Source organism: Gorilla gorilla, chromosome 9 (assembly GCF_029281585.2).
Source record: "Gorilla gorilla gorilla isolate KB3781 chromosome 9, NHGRI_mGorGor1-v2.1_pri, whole genome shotgun sequence".
Taxonomy (NCBI): Eukaryota; Metazoa; Chordata; class Mammalia; order Primates; family Hominidae; genus Gorilla; species Gorilla gorilla.
Genome location: NC_073233.2, coordinates 97,703,076 through 97,724,759, shown reverse-complemented (window position 1 = coordinate 97,724,759; position 21,684 = coordinate 97,703,076). Strand labels below are relative to the sequence as shown.

The window sequence follows — 21,684 nt, the reverse complement described above, 5'->3', positions numbered from 1 at the left end:
GGGCAGAGGCTCTGGGTTGGGCGAGCGGGCCGCGAGGTCCCAGGTCTCCTTGCACTGTGTGACCTCAACTGGGAACCAGGGCTCAAGGGTGGGTAACTGGGTTGGGGGTGGGGTGCGGAGTGACAGGATCCATCCCTGTGGCAATGCTACTCTAAATGGAGGCCTACCTACAGGTAACCAGGTCGTCACAAGGCCCAACAGGAGCAGGAGAAGAGCAGGAGGAGGAGCGATCCCAGAGACAGACAGGCAAGGCAGGCTGTAGAGACCGCCCCCAGTCGGTATTTTTTCAACCCATCCCTCTCCTGCCACCCTCAAGGAGTCCACAGAGTCTATTTTTCCCATATTGATGTGTATGTGTGTTCAATATTTAGCTCCCCAGGTAAGTGAGAACATACAGCATTTGGCTTTCTATCCTGCATGAATTTGCTTAGGATTAAGGCCTCCAGCTCCACCCACATTGTTGTAAAGGACATGATTTCATTCTTTTTATGGCTGTATAGTATTCCATGGTGTATATGTACCATATTTTATTTATACAGTCTACCATTGATGGACTCCTGGGTTGATTATGTCTTTGCTATTTTGAATAGTGCAGCCATGAACATAGGAGAGTATGTGTCTTTTTGTTAGAACGATGTATTTTCTTTTGAGTATGTACTCAGTAATGAGATAATTGTATCAAAAGGTAGCTGTGTGTTAAGTTCTTTGAGAAATCTCCAGACTGTTTTCCATAGTGGGTGCACTAATTTACATTTCTTGCTCTATCTTTAGTTCACAAAATTTCTACTAGACTCAGCTCAGGGTTGCAGCCCTGACTGCAGCAGGTGCTGGGGCTTCCCTAAGTAGATATTGTGCACAGGTAAAGAGAGTGCTCAGATCCCGGGGTTGTGAGAAGAGAAGCAGAGGAAGGAGTTAAGGAGAGGGCCACATTTGGATGCCCTGAGGAGGGGTGACAGGCAGATGTAAGGAAGGTGGTACTGTGCTAGTCACTGGTGACATCCTCCTAGTTCCAAAATCTCCTGGAAGGCAGGAAGCCTCACAATTCCCAAGCGTGCTGCAGTTCTGGAGGGCACAGGGCTACTATTCTTCCCAGCTTGACTCTCTTTTCTCCCAATAGGCATGGGACTCTGAAGCCAGGAGTCAGAATGAATTATCTTCCACCCACACAACGTTTAAACCTTCGATTTATGATTGAATTACACACACACACACATGCGCAGGCACACACATGCATCTGTCTCTGTAATAAAACGTCCTTAGCTAATGCTAGACAGATCTGTGATCTGTGATTATCTCTACCCTTTTGGGCAACAAGAATAGTGAATTGATTGACAAAATTGATTGACTCCTGGAAAGTAGTGTAAAAATGTAATATACATGTAAGACACATGGTGTCTTCCCCCTGTGACATTAGCAGCAACATTCCCCTAGAATATTACAAATAATATCAGAGGGGGTGTACACACATAATGTACATACCTTGTAAAATTAGGAGTAGCATCTCCCTAAGATATTATTAATAGTATCACAGAATGTGTACACACATGGCTTATACCCCATATGATGTTAGGAGTTACATCCTTCTAGTATGTTAGGAATAATATCACAAAGTTGTTCACACATGGATAACGGCATATGTAATATCAGGATTAACATGCCTCGAAAATATTACAAATAACATCACCGGGGGTGTGCACACATAACGTACATGCCCTGTGACATTAGGAGTACATTTTCCTGACACATTACGAGTAATATCAGAGAGTGTACACCTTCTGTGACATTTCGAGTAATGTCCCCTGGATAGTACGAATAATATCATAGGGTGTACATCCCCTGTGACCTGAGGAGCAACATCTTTCTTGGATAATGCAAAAAATATCACAAAATGTACAGCCCCTGTGACATTAGGAGTAACATCCACCTAGGATATTATGAATAATATCACAGGAAGTATACCCCGTGTGACAGTAGGAGTAACCTCCCCAAGGATATAACGAACAAATACAGAGGATGTACACGTGTTGTGACATTAGCAGTAACATCCATTTAGGATATTATGAAAATTATCACACTGTGAACACCCCCTGTGACATTAGGAGTAACATCCCCCTACAATATTGGGAACAATATCACATGGTGTACATTCCCTGTGACATTAGAGGTAACATTTCTTTAGGATATTATGAATAATATTACAAGATGTACAGCCCCTGTGATATTAGGAGTAACATTTCCATAAAATATCACGAATAATGTCACTGCATGTACACCACGGGTGACATTAGGAGTAACAGCCCCCAAAACTATTAGGAATAACTTCACAGGGTGTACACCGTCTGTGACATTAGGAGTAACATCTTTCTAAAATATTACTAATAATATCGCAAAAGATACTCCCCCTGTGACATTAGAAGTAACATCCACCTAGGATATTATGAATAATATCACAGGGAGTACACCCCCTGTGACATAAGAAGTAACATCGCCCTAAGATATAAGAAATAATATCAGATTGTGTACACGCATTGTGACATCAGTAGTAACATCCCTTTAGGATATTACTAATATTATCAGAGTGTGAACACCTTCTGTGACATTAGGAGTAACATCACCCTACAATATTGGGAATAATACCACACGGTATACACTGCCTGTGACATTAGTAGTAACATTTCTTTAGGATATTACAAATAATATGACAGGGTGTACGGCCCCTGTGATATTAGGAGTAACATATCCAAAAAACCTTACAAATAAAATCACTGTTTGTACACCACGTGTGACATTAGGAGTAACATCTTCCTTGGATATTACGAATGAGATCACAGGGTTGACACCCCATGTGATTTTAAAATTAAAATCCCCCAGGAATATTACTAATAATAACACAGGGTGTACACCCTTGTGACGTTAGGAGTAACATCCTCCCAGGATATTACGAATAATATCAGAAGGTGTACACACATTGTGACATTAGTAGTAATATTGCACGAGTAAAGTGTGAATAATATCACGGGGTATACACACCTGTGACATTAGGAGTAACATCCCCCTGGAATATTCTGAATAATATCACAGGGTTTACACCTCCTGTGACTTTAGGAGTATCATCTCGCTAAAATATTACGTGAATAATTGTAAAATTACGAGCATCTCACTAAGATATTATGAATAATATCACAGAATGTGTACACACATGGCGTATACCCCTGTGATGTTAGGAGTTACATCCTTCTAGTATGTTAGGAATAATACCACAAAGGTGTTCACACATAGTTAACAACATATGTAATATTAGGATTAACATCCCTCAAGAATATCACAAAGAACATCACAGGGGCTGTGCACACATGATGTACATGCCCTTTGACATTACAAGTACATTTCCCTGACACATTTCCAGTAATATCACAGCGTTTACACCTTCTGTGACATTTGGAGTAACATCCCCTAGGATAGTACGAATAATATCACTGGGTGTACATCCCCTGTGACCTGAGGAGTAATATCTTTCTAGAATACTACGAATAGTATCACAATGTATACACCCCATGCGTCATTAAAAGCAAAATTCCCCTAGGATATTATGAAAAATAACACAAGGGGTACACCCCGTGTGACATTAGAAGTAACATCCCCCGAGGATATAACGAATAATATCAGAGAATGTACATGCATTGGGACATCAGTAGTAATATCTCTTTCGGATAATACGAATAATATCAAAGGGCATACATGCATTGTGAAATTAGTAGTGAACTCCCGCTAGGATATTACGAATTTTATGACAGGGTGTATATGCCCTGTGACATTCAGAGTAACGTTTTCCTAGAATATTACGAAGAATATTAAAGGGTGTACAGGACCTGTGATTTCCGAGTAACATTTCCATAGAATATTACACTGTGTGTACACCCCGTGTGACATTAGGAGTAACATCCCACAAAACTATAACGAATAATTTCACAAGGTGTACACCCTCTGCAACATTAAAACTAACATTTCCCTAGAACATTACGATAATATCACAGAGTGTACACCCCCTGTGATATAGGGAGTAACATCTTATAAGGATAATACGAGTAATTTGATAAGGTGGACAAACCCTGTGACACAAGGAGTAACATCCCTCTAGGACATTACAAATAATATCAAAGGGAACACACCCCGTGTGACAATAAAGGTAACCTCCCCTTAGGATATTACGAATAATACCACAAAGAGTACACACACTGTGACATTATTATTAATGTCCCACTAGGGTATTGTGAATAATATCACAGTGTGTACAGTCCTGTGACATCAGGATGAACATTCCCCTACAATATTACGAATAATATAGCAGGGTATACACCCCCTGTGATTTTGGTAGTGCCATCCTCCTAGAATATGGAAAATAATGTCCCAGGGTGTTAACGAAGAGTGGCAGTAGAGGTAAAATCCTAGTAGTGGAGTAATATCACCCCTCCTCTCCCCCCAGGATATTACGATCCACGGTGGACACACAGCGTGTTTACGTTATTGTGAGTAATATCTTCTCCGCCTCTGGAGATTACCAACTGTCATAGAAGGGTGTACATCCTCTGCACTATTTGCAGTAATGGCATCCTCTTGACCCTGGATATTAACAACAATATCAGGAGAGGATGATATTACTACCAATATCACAGAGAGTGTACACCCCGCCTGTCATATTATTCCTACTATCCAGAATAAGAGAGAATGATATTACTCGCAATAGTGCCGGGGTGTACACCCCCCTTGTGATATTGTTCCTAATATCCAGGGAGGGAGAGCATGATATTAATAACTCCCAATATCGCTATGGGTGTACACCCACCCTGTGATATTGCTCCTAATATCCAGGGGGTAGAGTATGACATTACTCCCAATGTTTTTCTTGGGAGTGTTTCTACCCCCAGCGGCATTGGGTGTAGTATCATCCTCTCCCACGTTGAAATTAGGAACAATATCACTGGGGGCGTGTACACACACTGTGATATTGAAAGTAATATCATCCTCTTTTCTCCTGGATCGTGGGACCAATATCAATGGGAAGTGTACGCTTTCTGCAATATTGGGAGTAATGTCATCCTCTCCGCCTTTGAATATTAAGGGCAATGTCACAGGGCGGGTGTACACTCTCTGCGATATTGGCAATGTTATCCTCTCCTCAAACTGCATATTAGGAAAAATATCACAGAGTGGGTGTACACCTTCTGCGATATGAGTAGTAATATCATCTTCTCCCCTTCTGGATATTAGGAACAATATCACTCGGGAGTGTACACTTTCTTCGAGATTGAGAGTAATATCATCCTCTCCGCCTTTGAATATTAAGAGAAATATCACAGGGGGGATGTACAGCCCCTGAGATTTTGGGAGTAATATCGGGCTCTTTCCCTCCATGGATATTAGGAACAATATCTCAGGGTGGGTTTACACCTCCTGCTATATGGGTAGTCGTATCCTCTCTTTTCCTGGATATTAGGGACAATATCACAGGGTGGGTGTACACAGTCTGCGTTATTGCTGTAATATCATCCTCTCGCCCTCCGGGCATTAGGAACAATATCACAGAAGGGGCGTACATTCCCTGTGATATTGGGAGTAATATCATTTTCTCCTTCCATGAATATTAGGAGCAATATCCCTGGGTGGATGTACACCCACTGTTACATTGGGAGTAATGTCATACTCTACCCCCTGGATATTAGGAGCAATATCACAGGGTGGGTGTACACCCATAGCGATATTGGGAGTTATTAATATCATGCTCTCCCTCCCTGGATATTAGGAACAATATCACAAAGGGGGGTGTACACCCCGGCACTATTGCGAGTAATATCATTCTCTCTTATTCTGGATAGTAGGAATAATATCACAGGCGGGGTGTACACCCTCTGTGATATTGGGAGTAATATCATCCTCTCCCAACGTGGATATTAGGAACAATATCACAAGGGGGGCTGTACACGTCTTTGATATTGGTAGTAATATCATCCTCTCCCCCTTGCATATAAGAAACAGTGTGACAGGCGGGGTGGACACCCCCTGCGATATGGGGAGTAATATCACCCTCCTTTCCATACCTGGATATCATGTCCCACGGTGGACACACAGCGTGTTTACGATATTGTGAGTAATATCATGCCCCCCTCTAGAAATAATGAACAATATCACAGATTGGTGTACACCCTCTGCGATATAGGGAGTGATAACATCCTCTCCACCCCTGAATATTAGGAACAATATCAAAGAAGTGTTTATACCCCCTGTGATATTGGGAGTAATACCATCCTCTCCCACGTTGAAATTCAAAACAGTGTCACTGGGGGCGTGCCCACCCCATGTGATACTGAAAGTAATATCATCCTCTTCTCTCCTGGATCATGGGAACAATATCACTGGGGTGGTGTACACTTTCTGCAATATTGGCAGTAATATCCTCTTCGCCTTGGAATATTAAGGACAATATCACAGGGGGGCTGTATACATCCTGCGCTATTAACAATAATATTATCCTCTCACGCCCTGCATATTAGGAAAAATATCACAGAGTGGGTGTACACCTCCTGCGATATGGGGAGTAATATCATCTTCTCTTCTTCTGGAAGTAGGAATAATATCACACGGGTTTGTGCACTTTCTGTGATATTGGGAGTAATATCAACTTCTCCGCCTTTGAATATTAAAAACAGTATCACAGAATGGATGTACACCCCCTGCGATATTGGGAGTAATATCAGCCTCTACCCTCCATGGATATTGGGAATAATATCCAGAGTGGGTGTTCAGCTGCTGCTGTATGGGGAATCATATCATCCTCTCCCTTCCTGGATATTATTAGCAACAATATCACAGGGTGGGTGTGCATAGCCTGCAACATTGGGAGTAGTATCTCCCTCTCCCCCTCCGGATATTAGGAACAATATCACAGAACAGGTGTACACTCCCTGCGATACTGGGAGTAATATCATTCTCTTCCTCCGTGAATGTTAGGAGCAATATCACTGGGTGGATGTACACCCACTGCTATATTGGGAGTAACGTCATACTCCACCCCCGGATATTCGGATCAATATCACCGGGTGGGTGTACACCTACTGCAATATTGAAAGTAATACCATGCTCTCTCCCTCCCTGGACATTAGGAACAATATCATAGGTGGGTGTACACGCACTGCGGTATTAGGAGTAATATTATTATTAATTATTACTTATTTATTATTAACATTGACATTAATTACCAGAATCAATATAGAGAAATAATTGCTAATAAAAAGTTTTCATATTATTAACATTAATATTAATTATTGGTACTTAATATTATTGTTTTCTAATTAATAAGATCAGTATCAATTGTTAGTATCAGTCATTAATAATTAATATTAATAATTTTATTATCATTAATATAACTATTTAATAATAATTATCATTATTATCAGTATTGATTTTAAATCACTCATTTAACAAAAACTCAGGCTACATACAACTACGCAAAGGGCCTAAAATTGTAAGCCCTTAGGGACTGCTTCAATCATTCGCTGACACAATAACACTTTTCAGCAAAGAACCCCTATGGCCCTCAACATCTACTATTAACCATTATATTATTGCTCCAACCCTGGCCCTTTCTTTCGCTCTTCTATTGTGAACCCCCATCCCTATACCAGATCCTCTAATTAATTTTAATATAGGCCTCCTATTTTTACTAACCTTATCAAGCCTAGCCGTCTACTCTATTCTATGATCAGGAAGAGCAATTAAATTCAAATTATGCACTAATTGGCACATTACAAACTGTAGCCCAAACAATTTCATATGAAGAAACCCTAGCCATTATCCTGCTATCAATTCTACAGATAAGTGGCTCGTTTAACTTATATTCACTCATCACAATGCAAGAAATCCTCTGACTGCTCCTATCATCATGGACCCTAGACATGATATGACTTGTCTTCACACTAGCAGAAACTAATCGAGTCCCTATATTATATATATATAATTTTTATATTATATATAATACATATTATATATAATTTTTATATTATATAATACATATTATATAAAATATAAATATATAAATATCTGTATATTATATATTTTATATATAATATAAAGATATAAATATTTACCTATAATACAAAATACATAATATATATAATATATATGATTATATATAATTTTATACCCTCTGTAGAGGGAATTATTTTTGTTTCTATATCCATCCATAATAAAATACTGTGTCTGTCCATAATAAAAATACTAGTGAAAAATAGGAATTATAGTCACGTAAGAGATAAAAGAAAATCTGTTAGTATCAATATATTAACACATATAGATGGTGTTGGTTTTTACAGGGTTTAGTAAAATGCATTCTAATTTTCTAAACAATTTCCACATTACAGTATATTTATTTTTCTCTCTTTCATGATTGGAAAGAGTGCAACAATATACATCCCTATACAATCATCCTTGATTACATCTAAGGGAGCTCCGGCAGTAGTAAAATTACAGGGTTAATATATTCATATAGGTATTACAGGGTAACCAAACAAGATTCCGAATTCTTTCATCAGCAAAGCCCAGTGTAATCCTAAACCAGGTAGCCACTCTAATTAATGCAATTAACTCAGAAACATAAATATATACATATATATGTATATGTCTCCATGTGTGGATGCAGGTAAATGGTTGCAAATACCATTGACTTTTCCTCTCAAACAGTATTTTTGTTGAGAATGAGGTATATTCACTAGTTCATCAAAAATATTTTTTTAAATTCTTAGATGATTACATTTGTTACAGTGACCAGCTGGATTAGAATTAGATTAGGTTTAAAATGATGAAAGAATCTGGGAGAGGGGGCAGAATGTTGGTTGTTAATTAGCACATGGATCAAAGGAGATTACTGATGTGTTTAGAAGCCACAACATTGACAGGATAAAAGCCAGAACTAACAATCCAATAGTAAATCTCTTCACTGTGGTATTTTCTGCCACTTCTGCTCCATAAGACACAATTTAACCACTTTGTCGTGGTATCTGCAGTATTCTATTTTAGTCTACATAGCATTTTCTCTCAAATGCATTCTGTTTCTCTCTCCTTCATCTTCCCTCCCTTCTTCCTTCCAGCTGTATTTTCTCACTAGAGAACACTAGTAGAATGTTCTCTCAAATTTCAGATTTCAGATACGCATCTGTAAAATAACGTTATGTAGACACATTTTAGTTGCTACTGAATACTTGGTTGTTTTCATAAGTTCACAGCATTACTACTGTCCTCCAAAAAATGGTTTCCCATTTCCACAGCTAATCTCATCATTGACTCTGCCATCTGAATTTATTCTAGGCCACTCTGGAAGAATCTGGAAAAATACTTAAAATACATTTTAAGTATTCATCATGCGCATATGTGGTATTTTATTTTATACAAGTTCGGGTGAATATCTTTCTCCACTAATTGTTTGCATTTCAATTCTTGTATCATGTTTTTTGAAACACAGAAGTCGTCATTAGTATACACCAACTAATTTTTTTAATTGTTAATTTTTGTCCTGGTTAAGAAATCCTTATGAGAATATTGTATCAGGACTTGAATCTTCAGGACTTGAATCTATTTGGAAGTGACTGTGTGTGTTTTGAGGTAGGAGTCAATATTTAGTTACTTTTTTAAAAAAAATTCAATTAATCCAGCATTGTTCTGATCATCTTGTGTATTTCAATGTAGAAGAGCACACTAATAATGCGGGATTATTTATATATGTGATGGGAATTCCAAAATGAAGCCCAGCATGGAAGGTCAAATGATATTAACTCAAAGGATAGATTAGTACAATGAAACATGATGGATAAGTGCAATATAGTTACATAAAGAGAAAGAAAAACAACATTTCCCAGTTATCATTAACACTTCACTCCAAGTTTTTGCATGAAGCAAAAGATCCCGACTCTCTTCCACTGATTTTAACTCCATTCAGACATGTCTGTCAACTATTAGTTCACTCAGTGGCAGTCAGAAATAAAGAAAAAAAAACAGAGAATATATTTCATGCCATGATCATGAATAATGATTTTTCAAAAATTAATTAATAAAGAACCAATACATATACTTTTAGTGTTTTTACCGCATTTAATAGTAACACAATAAATGAGTTTTAATAACATTAGAATGCAATTCAAGACATAAAACAGAACCTATTTGTCCTGTTTGATAAGGCACAAGGAAGAGGGCTTTCTGGGATAAAGGGGTTCCCACAGCATGTGAACACATATCTGATTTGTCTCTGGTCAGAGGTGAATACAGCAAAAGATAGGCCTGAGAGGAGGTGAGAAGGAGCAATTAGGGATGGTGTATATAGGGGAGCTTTGATTAACATCAATGAAGCTCACAGTTCTAGCTTCACAATCCAGGAATAATCCTACATGGTTGGTAGGTCTTGGGACATACTGCAGTGTAAGTGGGGAGGTGGTAAAGAGGCTGCACTGAATGTCATTCTTAACACACCCAAGACTAAAGAGTCCCTCCTCTCCATGTATATTGCCATTCTGATTCGTCCCTTTCCAATACTTATTACAGACACCAAAGGCCCAATTCCAAGAGTCCCCTACATGGACCTCCCAGTAATATTTGCCAGAGGTGAAAGTCTGAACACCCCATGCATGAAAACTTGTAGGTGTTGCAGTGATATGGGGCGCATTTTGACGGTCGCATCCAATACAAATGCTTCTCAAATCTCCACGTCGGAAGATATGACTGTTGGCTTCATTATGAGGCAGAGTAATATCCACTGCAAAATACATAAATAAATAAATAAATAAATAAATAAATAAATAAATAAATAGAAAGAAGGAAAGAAAGAAAGAAAACATGCATAGGCATGTGTAGATAAGCAAAAATTGTTCTATCAAGCAGTTAATTTACCAGGAAACGTAAAGTCACAAGGACACTTTTGCTTGTAACTTCTAATAAAGTATAAAGATGATTAATATTATCTACAAGACAAAACGCTAACCACAGATATTAAAAATGTTTTGAAAACTTACATACTGAGAGCCAAATGTAAGACCAACTTCTTTCAATCCAATTTTCAAAGCAAAATTTGCACATTATATGCCCTAAATGCTATGCTGTTATCAAGATCATTATTTAGAAATGTTTCTTATTCTTAAAAACTAGTGCTATCATTTCGGAAAGAATGTGAAGATTTTCAGTTACTCAAGAACTGCTCTAGATAACTGGATAAAAATCCATAAGTACATGTCATAAGTGATCATTTAAAGCAGATTTCTGCAAAATCTTTTACCAGTCTCTCTGTGGCCCTCCATGCTAGCTTGGGGCTGAAGCTGGATTTTAGACTTAACATGTAGCTTTTCATATTGCAATTAAACTGAACTTCTTTTTGTTTGTAATTTTACTTGTATTCACAAAATGATTTCTTTTTATTTTCACCCATTAACTAATTTTCTTGGAAATACATAATATATATCCATTAAAAAAATTAAAAAAACCCAAGAATCTCCAGTGAACTATATTCCCCAAAAGAACAGTTCTTAGCTGTTCAAATGAAAACACCAAAGAAATGTAAAATTTTGTATTTAACATTAAATAACTCACCTTCATTCTGAGCATTGTTCCATTTGCTCCTTTTTTAGATTTGCTACACTACTCCTTTTTCCCATTACATTACTCAGTACATATGAGGCCATAATGTATTTGTTTTTCACTATCGTTTAATCTTAATGCTATAAATCTGACTATACAGACACAGATACAAAAGGGTTGCATGATTATATTGTTCACTTATGTCTATAAAGTAGTAAAATATTTGATAAAGGGTGAAATATTACCTATGTGATCCTAACAACAATAAAATTTAGATAGTGGGAGTGCTGCCTGTGGGTGGAGACTTACCTCGGAATTGGTTGAGCCTGTCCCTCAGTCCAGTGATGGGCCCTGCACTGAGCTCTAGATTCAGAGGCTGGGGCATGTGCAGCAGCACGGACTCACTCCTGCAAGGAAAAACCTGCAGTTACAACATCTACAGCCATAAAATAAATAAAAATCACTACTTGTGTTTAAAAGACATTTCATGAGAATCCTTTGAACCCACAAATTTGATAATTCAAAAATTATTCCTTCCTTTGTGAAATTAATTTCTATTTACAGTTTCCGAATTTTAAAGCATAGTGGGAGAGTCTGAGTCAGAATTCAGTCTGATCTTTCCTATTTTTTGCCCCAGATGTTTAAGGTTCCTTAGCCTTATGGCCTTGAGAATATTTAGAAATGAAATTCTGAGTTCCACTTCTTGGCAGACTCCCCTGACACCTTTGTCTGAAATAGCGGGGTTCTGGGGAGACTGCTGCATCTGCTGCTTCCTTTTCAAGATAAAGAATGTGAAACTTGTCCTAGGCAGCTAGACCTGCCTTTTAGAAACAAGCTTCCCTAGAGACTTATACAGTTCTAACACTCCACAGTTTTTTCAATCTATTTTTCAGAACTGTTAACTGATATGTGTATAGGTATGAACAACAAATCATCAACTTTTTCACTGCTAAAATACTTCCCCCACTTCTCTCCTGCTTCCTCTGGTGACTTTCTCACCATCCACAAAACAAAACTTCATCTTTCACCTATGCAGGCTTTTAAGCAATAAAACAAAGTCAGGAATAAACATGTTTTTTTAAATTTTACTTCACTATTTGTTTATTTATGTATTTATTTACTTAGTGGTCTTGTCTTTTCTGGTGTGGGAACAAAAGTAGATGCAAAAAAGAAATAAAGTAGTATCAATATCTTAATCATTTATGCCATGACTTTGGTAGAGCCTGCTTTGATATTTGTGGAAAGTGAAAGAACATATGCTAAAATCCAGGTACACTCTCACCTGTGTAATATGTCTCCAAAAGCCTGTAAAAAAAAAAAAATAGAAAGATTTAGTGCAGTTCACAAGATGCATCTTTCATTAAGTTCAGTGTGAAATTTGGAGTCAGTTCCTCAAGATATTATTTCCCTACCATCTTCTCTTCTGCAAAGCATTTTCTATTTCTTCTGTAACGAAAAACCCAGTCAGTCGTATTGTCACTAATTAATGTCCTGGGAAAGTCTGAGTCTTGAAGACATTCTCTAAAGAAGTGAAGGGAGAAGAGGCCCAGAGAGTCTATGCTCCATGGTAACCTCGAATAACCTACTCAGTCATCTTTCCCAGAACCTATTACCCAAATGAGTGGATCCCAAAATAATATTAATGTGAGCCTAGATTCCCAAAACTTCTGATCTTGCCATGTCCTCAAATTAACCTAAATGTAAATGAATCACTCACTATTTTATACATGTTTGACAACCCAAAATGTATTATTGACTTAGTTGGGGAATAGTTATTGGGGCTGTTACCTTGACCATTCCACAAAGTTTTGTGGCTGGTGGATAAAGTAGGAGGGATCTTTGGCCTGGTAGAATCCCTTGGCGGGGCTATACTCTCCCAATAAAGTAGCATTAGTTATGCGAATGTGTTTTTGGAAACACATCATGGAAATAAAGGTAGGGAGATGGATTTCAGCCATGAGGAAAATACTTATACATGTGAATATTCAAAAACCTGAAACCACATTGTGAGTTTGTACCTGAAGCAGCTCCACATCTGGTTTATGGCACATTTTCATCAGCTCCGCATACGTTCCTCTTAAAATCTCCCTCCTGTGAGCCATTTTGGCTTTACTTAAATGAAGTCGATGAAAGATTTCTTTCCCCTTCTTTTTCAGCATCTCCAAATTATGTTTTTCTTCTTCATGGTGAAATGCAGGCATCTTCTGATACTCAGCTCTAATAGCTTCTAGCCTTAAATTCACATAATCCTGCAGTGATAATGGGTTAGTCAAAAGAGAAATGTATATATCCATCTCCTATTAAATCTCACTGATTCCTTTTGTCTCTCGAACATCCAATAGTTTAAACCTCAGTCTTGCCAGTTCTTAGAATCCACAAATTTTTTTCCTTTCCTTTCTTTCTGCATAAAGATCAACATAGATGTATCTGACCAATTACATTAAATTTATTCAAGATAATGAGTGTTCTAAGATAGTTGGAAATAAAAAAAGACCACAGTCTGAATTTCTCTATTCCAACCCATATTTATGGAAAAGTAAGAACAGTTCATGCTTAAGAGTTGGAGTATAGAGCTATAGTTACTAGAAACGAAATAATTATTTCTATTTCTGAGATACGTAACAAGTTGCTTAAACTCATTGTATGTGAAATGACCTTAGACTAACATGTCCAGCTAAATGCATTTCGCCCAGCAAAACCTATCCTAATAAGGCTGCATTTATGATTTGGCCATCTTTGTCTCCCTGAATTCATTTCCTTCCATTCTTTTTCTAAGTCAACCCAATCTGAAACATAGACTTCTTTGTGGTTCCCCTGGCCTCCAAATATACACAAACTCAAAATTACTGCATATACCGTTCTCTCCAACTGGAATTTTACACACACACACACACACACACACACAAACACACAAACACACAAACACACATATACATATACATGTATACACACTCATGGTCCGCATATATATCCATACACACTTTCGTGCTCCCCTTCCGCTTCGAAACTTCGTTCAATTTGAATTTTTCAGTGAGTCTTTTTTTCTGACCACCCTATTTAAAACTCAGACACTAATCTCCAGTTTCTGGCCTCTATTGTCCTTTTCTACTTCCCTGCTTGATTATTCTCCAACAAAGAACCTACCACACTCGAACACATCATGTATTGCACATATTTGCATGTTGACCATTTTTGCCTCTCTCATTTGGATTGTACGATTTGTGAGGACAAAGATGCTTTCTTTCTTCTATACTGGCAAATTTTCTAATTTAGTATTCAACATAGACTAGGTTCTTATGAAATACTTTTCAACACACTAATATTAGCTATCATACCCTCAGAGTATACATCCACAAAGAGAAAATCATTTTTAATATTTTTCTGAAGTCCTCAGAGTTCTCCTTATATTTAGATACTAGTTCCCAAATTTCGGGCATGTTTGCATGTCTCCCTCAAGACACAAATCCATATTTCTCACCACTTTTCTCATCATATGTTATGTAGTATTCAATATTAATTAGTTGAGATTCTTAATTTCATGGTTGCCCTAGATTTCCCCTGTCACTCTTTCTGCCTCAAATTTTCCATACAATTCCAAATACTACTTGTCCACCAGCATTCAGATTAATGCTGACCCAGGCTCAGAAGGTTCACTTGAGCTTTGCATGACTGCCAAATAACTCTTATGCCCAGCATTTATCCAACCAGCACATATAGAATGCTGTGAGATGGCCCAGTATCTTGTATCTGTTGGTGTATAGCTACAGGTTTGTATGAAAACAAACCAGCATGCTTTGGGTGACTTCAGTAGTTTTCTTAGAAATCCCATCTAACCGTCACACTATTCTACATAGGAAATGAGGCCACTTTTTCTCAATGTTTTCTTTTCTTTTTTTTTTTTTTTTTTTTGGCTCCCAGAAACATTACGGTTTGATATCAAGTTCCTATTTTAAGAGTCACCCATTTGCCCACCATAAGTTCCTGGAGAAGGTAGACTAGTACAGGACTAACCTTCCAGTGGCTGATTCTGGTGGTTTCCACATTCAGGTTTCTCTGATTTTCACAAGCTTTTTCCCATAAAGACTGCATTTTCTTTAAAAGCTTCTCCTGCAAAAGAGCCATAAATTGAAGCACCAGTGAAGACAATAAAGTAACATGCAGACCGTTTCATAAGGAGGGGGCCCAGAATGAGAGACAAATAAGTCCCCAGTAAATGGCATTTCTTCTGTTTCCCTTCTGCTTCATCAAATCTCAGAGGTTTGAAGCTAAGAAAGCCCAAAAGAGAGTTGCTTAAAGGGACTCAGAGTTGGCTTTACCCAATCTCCGAGAAAATAGGCCCACAGGAATTTCACATGTCATTTATAGAAATAGATCTTCAGAGGCATCACTTACCCGGTGTTCCTCAGCAGCCCACTCAGCGGGACAGTGTCTGTGATACCGGTGCTCCTGAGAGCTGGAGCACAGCAAACAGAGCAGGCTCCTGTCCACTTCACAGAATATCTTCTTTGCCTCCCTGTGAGTGCCACACATTTGCTCCTCAGAGCTCAGGAATAGCCAGAGACTGGCTTTTCTGGCATGGGAAGCCATCTTCTTCAATCGAATGTTAGTTTTGAGGTTTCTCTGCTGTGTTGTCTTCAGGCATTCAAAGCACTGAGTAAGAATTGGGATGTCTTGCCAGTTGAGGTAGAAACAGGGCCTGCAAAAGCTGTGCCCACAGTCTATGGTGACCGGGTCTATGAAGTAGTTCAGGCAGATGGGGCAGGTGAGTTCCCTCTGGAAGACTTGCGAGATTCCAGAATTCATGTTTCTGAGGAAGAAAGAGCAACATGTCATTTTGGGGTCTGGGTTGATGAAAAGCTTCTGAACATGTGGAGATAAGTGATAGCTATAGTTTCTTCTCTTGACAGTGTTCATTAAAGCACAGCAAACTATTTCTTCTGTAACAAAAATAAAAATCTCACACAGAGAGTCTCCCGGCTTTATAGTAGATATTACTGACTAGATGACTCACAACCCCTTCTACTCCTAGTGCCTGTCTGTAACACAATACCAATCTATTCAATTTCCCATTTTTCTGAATGTGGATCTGGAAATTGGGTTTGATTCTAAGTGGCCTAGAATAAATTGTAGTTGTTCCTATTCTTCTTTCATATAACTGCCGAATGAGTATGAAAGAGTGGGAAAAACTGCCTTGGCCAAAGAAACACGAGGAGATGGCTAGAGGGTCCTATGATATATTTTGAGAGAGAGACACAACAGTGGGGCAGCAAACCACCATGGCACATGTTTACCTGTGTAACAAGCCTGCACGTCCTGCACATTTATCTCAGGACTTAAAATAATATAAAATTAAAGTAAAATAAAAAAACCAAAACCAAAATGAAATAGAAAAACCAATCAACCAACCAAATAAACAAATAAAAAACAGCAATTAAACCAATTTAGGTTGACTAGAAGAGAAAAAATCATTAAAGATATTGGGCTTTTTATTTTCTTGTGGATTAAATTAACTTCTCCTAGGGATACCCAGGCTCTGAACTAACATATAGTAGGATTTTTGTTAAACTTAAAGAGGTGTAATTATATTTCTATGGTGTGATGGTGAATTTTAGGTACCAGTCTGACTGGATTAACCAACACCTAGGGAACTGGTGCAGCATTGTTTCTGGGTGAGTCTGTGAAGGTGTTTCCAGAGGAGAGAGACATGTGAGTTGGTGAGCTAAGTGGGACCATCATCCCTCAATGTGAGTGGGCACCATTCAATCAGCTGGTAGCTCAGATAAAAGGAAAAGGCCAGAAGAAAGGCAATTTCCTCTTTCTTTCTCCTGAAGCTGGTTCTGAGGCTTTCAGCCTTGAGCTCAGTCAAGATACCGGTATCCTCAGGACATCAGCTTAAAGACAGCCTACATTAGAACTGCTCAGACTCCATAATCAAGCAAACGAATTTTCCTGATGAATTCCCTCTCGTGTAGAATCATGTGTAGCTTGAGGACAGATATATGTTCTGAGAAATGTGTAAGGAGGTTTTATTTATTTACTTTTTCAGATGGAGACTCACTGTGTCACCCAGGCTGGAGTGCAGTGGTGAAATCTCGGCTCACTGCAACCTCTGCCTCCTGGGTCAAAGCGAGTCTCCTGCCTTAGCCTCCTGAGTACCTAGGATTATAGGAATATGCCACTACACCCGGCAAATTTTCTCATTTTTTTTTTTTTTTTTCCAGTAGAGATGAGGTTTCGCCATGTTGGCCAGGCTGGACTTGAACTCCTGGCCTCAAGTGATCTGCCTGCCACGGCCTCCAAAAGTGCTGGGATTACAGGCGTGAGCCACTGTGCCTAGCTGGGCGGTTGTATTGTTTTGACATGATAGAATATACTTATACAAACCTAGATGGTATAGCCTGCTACACACCTATGGTATACAGTACAGCCTGTTGCTCCTAGACTACAAAACTGTACAGCATGTTCTGCACTGTATACTCTAGGCAATTGTAACACAGTGGTAATTATTTAGTATGTAAACATATTTAAATACAGAAAAGGTACAGTAAACACACTGGTATTATATTCTTATGTGACCACCATGTGTGGTTTATGGTTGACTGAAATGGCTCATGAATGTATCTCTACATGTATACATATACACCCTATCATTCTGGAGGTATCATTCTGGAGGTATCATTCTGGAGAGCCCTGACTAATATATAAACCATGGTCTTTAGCAATTTTAAGTCCTTTTCTTTACTCTCCTTTATTTGATAACACTGCTGAATTTTAGTGAAAGAAATGAAAAATCTTAGAATTGTAAATATTCTCCAGAGGTCATCTAAGTCATTTTAAGGAATTTTTCATAGTTTAATAAGATTAAGACTCAAGTGAGATGGCAACCACCATCATGTATCAAATTATATCTTATATATGTATTTGGTCAAAAAATTGTGTTTTGATTTCCAAACTAGGATGTTTTGGGGAGCTTTCTCATTTTTTTCAGTTTCACTATTTTGCATCTCTCATCATTACCTTACTAATTTAAAGCTATGTGTAAATGCTGAATGAATGGATTAACATTCATTAACGTCTTCTCAATTCAATTGTATAATATTAATACACTCATTACACATATATTTACACACACCTATGTGTACATACATGTATAAATATCAACTCCATATATTCATTATGCATACATATCTGTTGCAGCAAACACTAGATATTTCCATTTTTTCAAGACTATATTGAAGAATGATAGAAAACGCAAAATAACAACAATTAGTATCCTCATAATTCATAAAATCTATAGTAAGAATATGAATTACAAATGGTATCATTGTGTAGATTTAAGATAATGAGATATTTTTAACACTCTAATTTATTATTTTGTAAAGGAAAGAAGATATAATTTTATCAATATAAGTTTCACTCACTGCTGGGTTCTTTGAATGGTTCCCACAATGATTCTTCGAGAAATAATTCTGTTAAGTACTCCTCAAGGTCAGGAGCTCAATCGCCGCAGTACTGAGTTTCAGAGGTCACCAAAACACAGCTCCCTCTAAGTGCGCTCCTTCTCCTTTGGAGAAAACTGAGCTTGTCTCTTCTATGTCCTTTTATAAGAATCTGTGAAGACCACACCCACCTCTTTAAGTGGGTGGAGTATTGAGAAAGGTTGAGACTAAGATGATTAGGTTTATGCAGTATTTAGATCACACCTTTGCACCGCTGATTAAATTATCATCACTCCTTAAAAAACCAGACATCTATACACAGCAGCTCTCCTGTGACTGACATTCTTGGTTATTTTCTTGCCCGATGCAATTTTCTCCCTTGAGTCAATTGATTGACTCCTGGAAAGTGGTGTAAAAATTGGTTCCTAATAAAATTTGCAATTTGAAAATATTCTATCTTGAAGCAGACCAATGGTTAACAACTTTGCAAAACCAATATTTATACCCTTGATAAAATATTTGATTGCTAATGTGTTGGCTGCTGGATTTCTCCCAACAGAGAAACATCTTCAGAGTTATTCTTCTCTGCTAAGAGAACATTTCTCTTTTGTCTCCTGGTCTCTGTATGTCTGAGGAACCCTTTTCTATGTCATCTGGTAACTTCTCATTTTATTTTTTCCTTGTATAATTTTGGACCAGCCCACGCCATCTTTTCCTCTCATTCTTCCCTATAAAGCAATGAATTCTGTAAAATAAACAAAGAAAATGGGAAGAAGAGAGGAAGTTGATCTGTTTTACTCTGTTGTTTAAAAATTAAGAAGGAAAATTATAGAAATACTGTTCTTTTAAAGATATTTTATTGTTTCTGTTTAATTTTTATTTGGATATGTTTATTTTTTATTTCGTGTTGCTTTGTGACTGAAAATCATATTGACTTCATTTAGCTTTAAAATGTTATTATTTTGAAAACTATTTAACTAAATGTATAAGTGGAGCTATGGAAATAATATCGTATATGTAACGGTAGACTTGGTAGTCAGATCCAGTAAGAGCTAAGCAAATAATTTCAATGTTTGGGAGGCAGAGATCGGAGGATCGCTTGAGCCCAGAAGTTCGAGGTTACAGTGAACTATGATTGCACCACTACACTCCAGCCTGGGCAACAGAGCAAGGCACAGCCTCTTAATAAAAATCTGCATTTTACTGGGTGAGGGACACTGATAGTGTTACTCTCCCCTCCCATTATTAGATAGATCAAAAAAAAATGTGAGAATAAAAGCAACCCTGCTGATGGCAGTGAGGATTCCATGCAGTGTGTGCCAAGAACAACACAGTGTCCAGCATGACATCCTCTTCACTGATATCCTCTTCCTCTCTTCTTCCCATTTTCTTTGTTTATTTTACAGAATTCATTGCTTTATAGGGAAGAATGAGAGGAAAAGATGGCGTGGGCTGGTCCAAAATTATACAAGGAAAAAATAAAATGAGAAGTTACCAGATGACATAGAAAAGGGTTCCTCAGACATACAGAGATCAGGAGACAAATGAGAAATGTTCTCTTAGCAGAGAAGAATAACTCTGAAGATGTTTCTCTGTTGGGAGAAATCCAGCAGCCAACACATTAGCAATCAAATATTTTATCAAGGGTATAAATATTGGTTTTGCAAAGTTGTTAACCATTGGTCTGCTTCAAGATAGAATATTTTCAAATTGCAAATTTTATTAGGAACCAATTTTTACACCACTTTCCAGGAGTCAATCAATTGACTCAAGGGAGAAAATTGCATCGGGCAAGAAAATAACCAAGAATGTCAGTCACAGGAGAGCTGCTGTGTATAGATGTCTGGTTTTTTAAGGAGTGATGATAATTTAATCAGCGGTGCAAAGGTGTGATCTAAATACTGCATAAACCTAATCATCTTAGTCTCAACCTTTCTCAATACTCCACCCACTTAAAGAGGTGGGTGTGGTCTTCACAGATTCTTATAAAAGGACATAGAAGAGACAAGCTCAGTTTTCTCCAAAGGAGAAGGAGCGCACTTAGAGGGAGCTGTGTTTTGATGACCTCTGAAACTCAGTACTGCGGCGATTGAGCTCCTGACCTTGAGGAGTACTTAACAGAATTATTTCTCGAAGAATCATTGTGGGAACGCTTCAAAGAACCCAGCGGTGAGTGAAACTTATATTGATAAAATTATATCTTCTTTCCTTTACAAAATAATAAATTAGAGTGTTAAAAATATCTCATTATCTTAAATCTACACAATGATACCATTTGTAACTCATGTTCTTACTATAGATTATATGAATTATAAGGATACTAATTGTTGTTATTTTGTGCTTTCTATGATTGTTTAATATAGTTCTGAAAAACTTAAAATATCTAGTGTTTGCTGCAACAGATATGTATTCATAATGAATATATGGAGTTGATACATATATGTACACATAGGTGTGTGTGTATATGTATGTAATGAGTGTATTAATATTGTCAAATTGAATTGAGAAGACATTAATGAATGATGAAGTTATTTGCTTTCATAACATTCAGGTTTTAGACATGACTTTAAATTAGTAAGGTAATGATGAGCGATGCAAAATAGTGAAAACTAAAACAATGAGAAAGCTCCCCAAA

At 37.6% G+C, this 21,684-nt stretch overlaps 1 protein-coding gene across 2 annotated transcripts; it reads right to left on the bottom strand.

The window, feature by feature from the left end:
• Nucleotides 1–10,295: 10,295 nt before the first annotated feature.
• On the bottom strand, nucleotides 10,296–16,417 carry LOC101149329 (tripartite motif-containing protein 49D). 2 transcript variants are annotated; one of them, XM_031006355.3, is made up of 6 exons: nucleotides 16,003–16,413; nucleotides 15,622–15,717; nucleotides 13,629–13,859; nucleotides 12,893–12,915; nucleotides 11,920–12,017; nucleotides 10,296–10,795 (listed from the first exon to the last, which is right to left on the bottom strand). In XM_031006355.3, the coding sequence occupies exons 1-6, from the start codon at nucleotides 16,411–16,413 to the stop codon at nucleotides 10,296–10,298; spliced, it is 1,359 nt and encodes a 452-aa protein (XP_030862215.2). The 2 variants fall into 2 exon arrangements, with proteins under 2 accessions (XP_030862215.2, XP_055211357.1); XM_055355382.2 differs by lacking the exon at nucleotides 13,629–13,859 and having other exon boundaries at nucleotides 16,003–16,417.
• Between the last annotated feature and the right edge of the window lie 5,267 nt (nucleotides 16,418–21,684).